At 43.4% G+C, this 8,699-nt stretch overlaps 1 protein-coding gene across 10 annotated transcripts in view; it reads right to left on the reverse strand.

Annotated features, from left to right (window-relative positions):
- The window catches only part of CD46 (CD46 molecule), a 44,044-nt gene extending 35,937 nt beyond the window's left edge, over window positions 1–8,107 (reverse strand). For 5 of the 10 annotated variants that reach the window (XM_030813077.1, XM_030813078.1, XM_030813074.1 and 2 more), the window contains exons 1-2: window positions 1,560–3,633; window positions 1,114–1,216 (exon numbers count right to left, since the gene is read on the reverse strand). In XM_030813077.1, the coding sequence (XP_030668937.1) occupies window positions 1,114–1,216; window positions 1,560–2,001 (545 nt within the window). In that variant the 5' untranslated portion in view covers window positions 2,002–3,633. Of the gene's footprint in view, window positions 1–1,113; window positions 1,217–1,559; window positions 3,634–6,118; window positions 6,415–6,434 lie in introns of those variants that run through there. The other 5 variants (XM_003272993.3, XM_012506739.2, XM_003272994.3 and 2 more) reach the window with 2 other exon arrangements.
- Window positions 8,108–8,699: the final 592 nt, after the last annotated feature.

Genomic DNA, 8,699 nt, shown 5'->3' on the forward strand with positions numbered 1-8,699 from the left:
CTGTCAGTTGCCTTACATAGTCACAGCTGATTTTTCCTCCAAGACTCACTCACTTTTTCTATATTATGGTGTATTACTGCTATTGTTTGAATCTGGTTTGTCTCTACCAAAACTTATATTGAAATTTAATTGCCAGTATAACAGCATTGAGAGGTGGTGGGGCCTTTAAGAAATGATTAGGTCATTAAGAGGGATAATGCCTTTCTAGAGGGTCTTCATTAATTCTTGAGGGAATGAGTTCTCATTCTTGTAGGCTTGGATTCGTTACCATAAGAGCACGTTGTTATAAAGCAAGAACCCCCTCCCTTGTGCTTTGTCTTTTTTGCACATGCTAAATTTCCCTTTCACTTTCCAGCATGTTATGATGAAGCATAAAAGCCCTTGCCAGACACTACTGCCATCCCCTTGAACTCTCCAGCCTCCAGAAATATGAGCCAAATACATTTTTCTTTATAAATGCGTAGCCTCAAGTATTCTGTTGTAGCAAGAGAAATTGGACAGAAAATAACATTTACTCTCTAAATGCACATTTATCTTAAATGTCTAGTATCTCCAATATATACGACTTCAAAAGCCCTACAGAACAAAGGCTATTACCGAGGGCTTAGTACCTGCTCTTGAGATGCTTCAGATTATAGCAGCCTCAAAAATAAGGTTTTTCAGCTGAGAGATTTTGATCAACATGATGGTAAAGGCTAACCAGGTCAGTTTTGGTCTGGTAACACTTTACAGAGTCATCTGGATACAAGTGTATCTTTAGTTGGCAATTCTATTTCTCATTTTTATGAACCCTACTTCAACTCTAAGACTTGGCAGATTTAAATAGGGGACACTCAGTTGTGAAGGATAAATTCTCATGATTACTACATTCTTAATGCTTACAACAGACTTACTGTCAGAAACAGCAAGTAGTTTTGCTTTCCTTCAATATCAATTACTTTCTATTTACTATATATCTTGCCTATCTCCATAAAACATCCAAGAGTTGTTTAGCTAGAAGTATAACTTGTCACATAGAAAGCAAAATTAAGTTTACACAAATGCTTAAGAAGAGAAGCAAAACAAAAATAAAATTACTAACACTTCCCTTATTTCCTCTAAGGAGCAACTTACCCCTCATTACAAATAAAGTGTATCTGATAACCAAACTCGTAAGTCCCATTTGCAAGGATTGCTTGGCCATTTAAAGGATCCCCTAGATATGGACACGTTTCTCCTAAAAGAAAATAATTTTGAGAGTTTTCAATCCAGTTATAAAACAGATCTGAATCAAAATTAAAATTCTGCAGTGCTCTTTTGAATGCGTGGCAATATAATTTTCATTATTTACTTATTATAAGGGCAAACTTAAGATTCATATTCACCCAGGCAATCTATTGCCAAGAAAAAGATTTCTTGGAGATTTTGATTTCTCAAAGCTTGCAAAAATGCATTGTTATCTTGAACCTCATTTTACAAGAAGAAAATCATCATCACCATAGTGGAATACGTACCCTAAAATGTGTGCAAATCTCTAGAGGAAGCAGCAAAAAAAAAAAAAAAGAGGCTTGTTTACTTACTATAACAGGCATCATCTGAGACAGGTAGCCATGTATGATTCCGATCACAAATAGTATGGGTGGCAAGAGGAGGTATATAGAAGTATCCTTTTTTACACTTATAATCTACTCGTTCCCCAATCTCATAGTAGGGTTTTGGTTTACCAACAAGCTCCATAGCTTCAAATGTTGGTGGCTCCTCACAGGCATCTAGTGATAAGAGAATAGGAACATGAAGATGAAGTACTGATACCACTTTAATCAGCCATGGACTGTGGTCTGGCAACAGGTAGTACAGAAAAAACAGAAAGCCCCTTGGCAAGATTTTAAATGATTGCTCCATGCTTTTACCTGAGTGCTGGTAGTAGTGGAGGAAATGGGACTTCCATGTTTTAAGTAACATCCTATTAGCTTTTGGTTTGTTTGGGAATAAATATTCAACAATAAACTGAAGAGACAGCATTAATGTCTTTGGTCTTCAAATATACATGGATGCATCTTTCCCACATTTTTCTAAATTCATTTCAAAAGTAACTTCTCCTCTAAGAAGTCTTCTACAGTACAGAGCACTCTGCTCAGATTGTTCTTCCATAGTTTAAAACACTAACCTATAACAGCTTGTCGCTTCAGGCTGTCTTCTCTTAAAAGGCAAGTTTCTGGGGGTCAAGGACCATGTTCTTCTTTTTCTACTATACTCACCTTGTGGGTGCTCAAGAAATGCTGACACTCACAAACTCTATCTGCAAATAAGTATTCAAGAAATTGTCTGCTACTGTGCCTGGGGAAATGAAAACAACCCTAGTTTGGATTTATGTTATGCTAAGTCAAACAAAAGGCTCAAGTTGCCCTAAAAGGACAGGTAATAACGAGAAAGTCTGAATTTATGATGGTGAGTGTTTATTCCTGATGAGTCTGTTGCTTTTCAGAATTGCTCACTCTGTGATTTAATCCTCTCCCTTCTTTCTTGTCTCCTTTGCCCTACTCTGCCACACTGAGTAGCTTGGCAGTCCAGTAGTGTCACATCTTGGTGCCTTTGCTCACCTTGCTTCCTCTGCTCTGAATACCCTTCCTCCCTGGCCGGTAGCTACAACTCCTGCTCAACTTGTCTTCCTTAATCCACCCATCATCTCCTCCAGGAAGCATTTTCTGCCTCCCCCTGGGAAGCAGTGATCAGTCACCTTCCCCTGGACTCTCCCCTGCATGGATCTCTCAGGTAACTATCACATGCTTTTGTGTTTAATAGTTAACAAGGCCGACTCCATTCATCCATGTGGCCACAACACTCAGCACAATATCTCACTCAGAGTAGCTATTCAAAAAAAATTTGGTACTCAAAGTCCACTGCTGTCAAACACAAAACAATGTGAAGAATACATTGTAACCAATTTCATATTGAAAATAATCATTCTACAGCACAATGGAGAAAGATTAGGCCATTTCTTGTGCTGCCTATCTCCCAGTCTTCTGGTATCCTGGCAGGTGACCAGACATGGACCGCTCTCTTTGCATTGTAGTATGCCCAGTAAGGAAACTGAGACGCTACTGTGTAAGTGCTTACTGATCTTGGCTTCTTTCATTGGAAATAAGGAAAACACCTAAAATAGGCAGAAGAGACCACGCACAACAGGAGATTGGGGGTTTTGTCCAAAAAAGCAGCTCCTCTCCTGGAGGAATGAGACTGGCCTGAAATTTGATACATGTTTCCTTCAGCTATCTGGAACCATTTGGCAACTACCTTTGAGAGGGCAGGTCTCCCATGCACAGCACTGTCTGCTTACAAAACCTTCTCCTTGTGAGAGTGAGTTGCTCCAAAAAGTGAATGTTTATTTTAATTCATGTATTCTCTCTGCCTAGCATCGTGAGTTCTCATTTTTACCTTCTCTAGGTTTCATACCTGTCTTGATTTACCCTTATGAACCTCAAACTTAACCTTGTTTTTCTTTCTCTTCATTCTTAGTTTTGTTATCTTCCATGTTGCACCCTATTCATTTCATAATTCTATGTTCCTCTATTTCAAATTGCTTTCATTATCTTCTTTGGCTTCCTGTTTTGTTTCTTTGTGTGTGTGTGTGTGTGTGTGTGTGTGTGTGTGTGTGTGTGTTTTGTTTTGTATTGAAACAGGGTCTCTCGCTCTGTTACCCAAGCTGGAGTACGATCAGGGCTCACTGCAGCCTTGACCGTGGGGGCTCCAGTGATCTTCCCCCTTCAGTCTCCCAAGTAGCTGGGACCACAGGTGTGCAACATCACACCTGGCTAATTTTTTTTTACATTTTTTGTATAGGTGAGGTCTGCTTATGTTGCCCAGGCTGAACTAGCACTAAGCCTATTCTAAACATTAATCTTAAAAGAAAAAAAAAGTCCTTTTGTTTTCGTCTTATCACCACTGCTCCCTACTCCCATCACCCTCCTTCAAAATGAACGTTTTAATGATCAGTGAGATGCAAGACTGAAGTACTGGAAGCCCTGCAGAGTCAACAAATAGGGGAGACAGATCCTTTCTGGCCCTCAGCTGCCGCTGCCCTAGCTTTTTAGGTACCGCAGAAAGACCATCCTGAGCATAGCTCTTTAAAGAACCATCCTCTTGGAGGCAGGAGGAACTTTTTCCTAGACCCTAAGCCCCAGCCAAATAGTATATTTAATTTTCTGGTATTTAACAGATACGGAGGTAAACAAATCGGGCTTTTGGAACCACAAGTGCGACAAGACAGACAGGATCCCTGCATTCTCACAGGGGGAGACAAAGAACAGAAAAGGTCATTTTAAAAGGGTGATTACAAGTGAAGAGGAACTTGAACTGGGTTGTATGTGTTCAACCTGAGATGGGGGTTTGCGAGGTGGCATGATCAGAGAAGGTCTCTGAGGGTGTAACATTCCAGCTGAGTTTGCAGAAGAGCGGCCCTGCTCCTCCTGCAGCAGGTCAGGAGGAGAATGTTCCTGGGCTGAGGGAACAGCAAGCACAGATGCCCCAAAGTCTGTTTGATGAGCAGAGAAGCCTTCCCTCTCTCCAATCATTTGTTAAATGTTGTCAGATTTATATCTGAAAATTATACTGCTTGCCTCCAGAGCACTTCCCTTGGTTTATAATTTATTTGTCACTATTACGTTTTGGATTTTAATGTCTGCCACTCCCAGTACATTTTAGCAAATAATTTATTGGTTATCTACTGTGTTCCCGGCACTGAGCACTTAGCATTGAGCAAAACAAAGTCCCTGCTTATCTTCCTGCATGAATGTGTGTGTAAACAAATAGTGAAAAAGGGATCAAGAAAATAGGAATGGTTTGTTATTGTCTACCAGTGTAATAGCACCAGACATACAAGACCCACATTCGTTGAATGAATGCTCCTAAGGAAAAAAATGCAACGTAGAAACTATACATGTTATTGGATCCTAAATATAATTTGGACACAGATACACATGAAGCGCACATGAAGTCAGAAAGAAATATACCAAAATGTTAAAAATAGTTGTCTTTTGATTCTGTTCGTGTCGCACAATGAGCATGTATTTCTTAGCGGGTTTTTTTGTTTGTTTTGTTTTGACAGGGTCTCACTCTGTCATCCAGGCTGGAGTGCAGTGGCATGAACACAGCTCACTGCAGCCTTCACCTCCTGGGCTCAAGCGAATCTCCTACCTCACTCCCCAGAGTAGCTGGGACCACGGGCCTACCCCACCATGCCCAGCCAATTTTTGTATTTTTTGTAGAGACAAGGTTTTGCCATGTTGCCCAGGTTGATCTTGAACTCCTGGGCACAAGCAATCACCCCGCCTGGGCCTCCCAAAGTGCTGGGATCACAGGCCTGAGCCACTGTGCCTGGCCTAGCATGCATTTTTAAAAGTATTGGTTCCATTCAATGAAATACAAAATAAATTTAGTGGGATAGGCCTTAAGCTTTAGCTTATGAGCTGTAGGGGAAAACCAGATTAACATTATTTGCCTTCCTTTGTCAGGATACTAATTTCTCACTAGGTTTGGCTACCATTGTTTTTTAGGTTGCTTCACATCTCTCAAATATGACTCAAAGTAATGAAAAGAAGGAAAACAATGTCAAAAAGCCATTAGGCAATGGAATCAGGTACTGTCTATATTGGTTGGGAACAGGAAGATGACTCGATGGTCCACCCACCCCGCAAAAAAGCAGCCATTTACAAACTAATAGGAGCTCAGGCAACACGGAGACTGTTCACAGAAGGCACAAAAAGCATGGCGCCCTTACCACCTCTCTAACCCCAGGCACTGAGAGCCTGCTCTCACTCAACATGCCCTCCCTAGCCCCAGAGTCCGCGCTCACTCCATTCAAAGCAGTGAGCTGTCTTGCCCACAGTGAACTCTGCATGCAGGCCACTTGCGCACAGCACGCTCCCAGCAACACCTGGCCAGGCCCCTGCTCGCCCAGCCCGGCCCAGCACATGGGGCACAGCAGACGCACTGCAACCCTTACCGCGGGTACTGTCCAAGCCCTAATGAACACCCCACTCACCAAGGCACCAAGGAAACACAGGGCAAACTCTCACCACGGGCACAGCACGGGCCCTAGCAACACTCCCACGCACCTGTGCACTCCAGAGCAAGCCCTCACCTAGTGCGCCCAGTTCGCGCTCCCCTTGCCGACTGGCTCAATCCCGAAAACACGATTCACGCTTTTTTTGCGGACGCAGCCAGATCATGCCTAAATGCCGGCCGCGCACACGACGCCACCAAACAAGCTTCACCTCGGGCTCTGCGTGGTCCCCGCATTCCCCGCCACATACCCCCGGGATCTGAGCACTGCACCCCTCGAAGAACCCTGTCCCCAAGCAGGCACGACCTGCGGTGAGCCCCGCCCCGCGACTCTTGTCCGACTGAGGAGAGCTCTAGTCTCGCCGCGGACGCGCGAACCCGTCCCGGGGTCCTACCGGAGAAGGAGGACAGCAGCAACACCAGGGCCGCCAGAAGCAACCCAGGAAAGCGCCGGGAAGGAAAGGGACACTTGCGGCGGCCGCGAGGCGCCATGCGCGGCGCGGAAGACGCCGTTATTTTTCCGGAGGAAAGTAGAGAAACCGAGAGCCAGCCGAGCAGGGAAGTCCCTTCTGAGGCCGGCTATCCGACGCAACAATCCCCAACTCATAAAGCACCCAGTGCCGCAGGACAGGTGGGCGTGGCCCCGGCCGCGCCCGGGGCGGAAGTGAGTCGAGTCACCAGGGCGGCTGGGGCCAATCGGCGGGCCGCGGGGCGGGGCCTCGGCTCTCATGGGCAGCCCTTGGCCTTCGAAGGGGCAGGGCGAGGCCCTGGCGGTGCCTAACCCAGAAGGTTCCCCGAGGCCGCCTTTTTTCTTGCTAAACCCTTGTCCTACCACCCCGGAAGCCTGAGGCGTCCAGCGGAAAAGGACTGGCTCGCCGTCATATTTGTGACCCAGGAAGAGTGGAAAGAAAACTAAGCTGCTTTGGTAATAGTTTCCGGGAATTCGAGAATCAAGAATAAAGCACTTCGACCTAAAAACAGAGATCCAGAGTCCAGGCAGGGGGTCACCGTGGGCCAGCACCCCTCAGGGTTAGTTTTATCCTGGGGCACTGCAGGCTGTCAGGACTGTCTGAGCCCTTACTTGGTATTTGGCATTAGTCAGGCATTATTGGGAACAATATTTGAGTTTTACTTGCTTGAATGTCTGCTACTGGATCGTCTCGGGGCCGTCTTGTTTTCACAGTCTCAAAGGTTTGGCTTCTGCACTCCCAGCCCCTAAGGTAATTTGCCCTTTGCACCCCTCCCTGGAGAGGACCCATCCGAATCTAATTTATTAAGCAACACCAGGCCATTAGAATATTGAGACTCTATGGGGCCCTTGCCCTTGAGCAACTAAATTTTTTATTGAAGACGAAATATACATGCATGAACAATGTAAGGACGAGGGTGTCCTAAGCGCCAAATTCCTGGAAGCAATAAATGCAGGAGGATTGGGATGGGTAGAAATTGTTAGGTGAAGAGTGGCTAAGTGGGAGAACTTTTCTGGTGAAACAATCTCAGGAACAATACTGGAAAATTAAGAATGAGCAGGATTGATTTGTAGGGTTGTGAGTAAACCGGAATGACTGGTAAAAGGAAAAGGACATGACTGGCATTAAAAGAGCAAACAAAGAGTTGACATCTCTTCCCCTCAGATTGGCAAAGAATTAAAACGTCAGCCAATGTGAGTGAACGTGTTGCAGGGGGACCAGCACTCTTTGTAACATAACTTTTCAGTATGTTAAAAGTCTTAAAGTGGACATGACTTGTGTTAGGCTCTCAGTTCCCAGAGAAATCATCAGAGCTGTGATCAAAGCTCTGATGTGATCAAAGCTCTGATGTGATTAATTTTTGAAAAAATGTAAACCCTAAGTGTCTAGCAAAAGTAATAAGGAATTTCTGGTAGTTACCTTTGTGTGATGGAATTCTATGCAGGAAATATTGCAAAAGAATACCAAATATGAGAAACTATGATACCATTGTAAGTGGAAAAAGCAGAGTCCAAAGTGGCATGTTCTTTTGGCAGTCCTTTTATTAAAACAAAAGTACCATATTGATATGTACAAAAAGAAACTAGGAATACAGCAAAATTAACAATGGTTGATAAGATTATAGATATTTCACTTTCCTTATGCTTTTCAGTTTTCTATGTTGACCTTATGTTACATTTAGAATAAAGTAAAGAAAATGTATTTAAAAAATCAAACCTATGTATCAAGGGCTGTTTTGTTCATAGAATTATGGGAGTAGAACTTGTATTATACAGGGTTAACCTATGAGAGGATGGTGAGGAACTGGATGCTCAGTGTATAAACCTAAAATCGGTCTTATAGAATTGTAGAGCTTAAGTGTATTAACACAGTTTTATAACCGAGATGTACTGAAGAATTTCTGCGTTCACCAAACCATGGAATTTCCTCTTCCTGTCCAACCAACAAAAATTTTTAAATTCTTAGCAGAGATTATAAGACATCAAGTGTGGAGGTGGTATATCAGATAAACATCTTAGTATCTTGGATTATAAAATTCAATGACAGCAATTAAAGCGGGTATAATTAAAGAGATGGTAAATAGGAAACTCAATGCGGGGAAATTATTTCTGTTAATATATGGTGTCAAAGAGTGATATGACAGATATGTTCTGTGGCTCAATGCCAGCCTTCATTTGTGAAAGTGGATGG

Source organism: Nomascus leucogenys, chromosome 5 (genome assembly GCF_006542625.1).
Source record: "Nomascus leucogenys isolate Asia chromosome 5, Asia_NLE_v1, whole genome shotgun sequence".
Lineage (NCBI taxonomy): Eukaryota > Metazoa > Chordata > Mammalia > Primates > Hylobatidae > Nomascus > Nomascus leucogenys.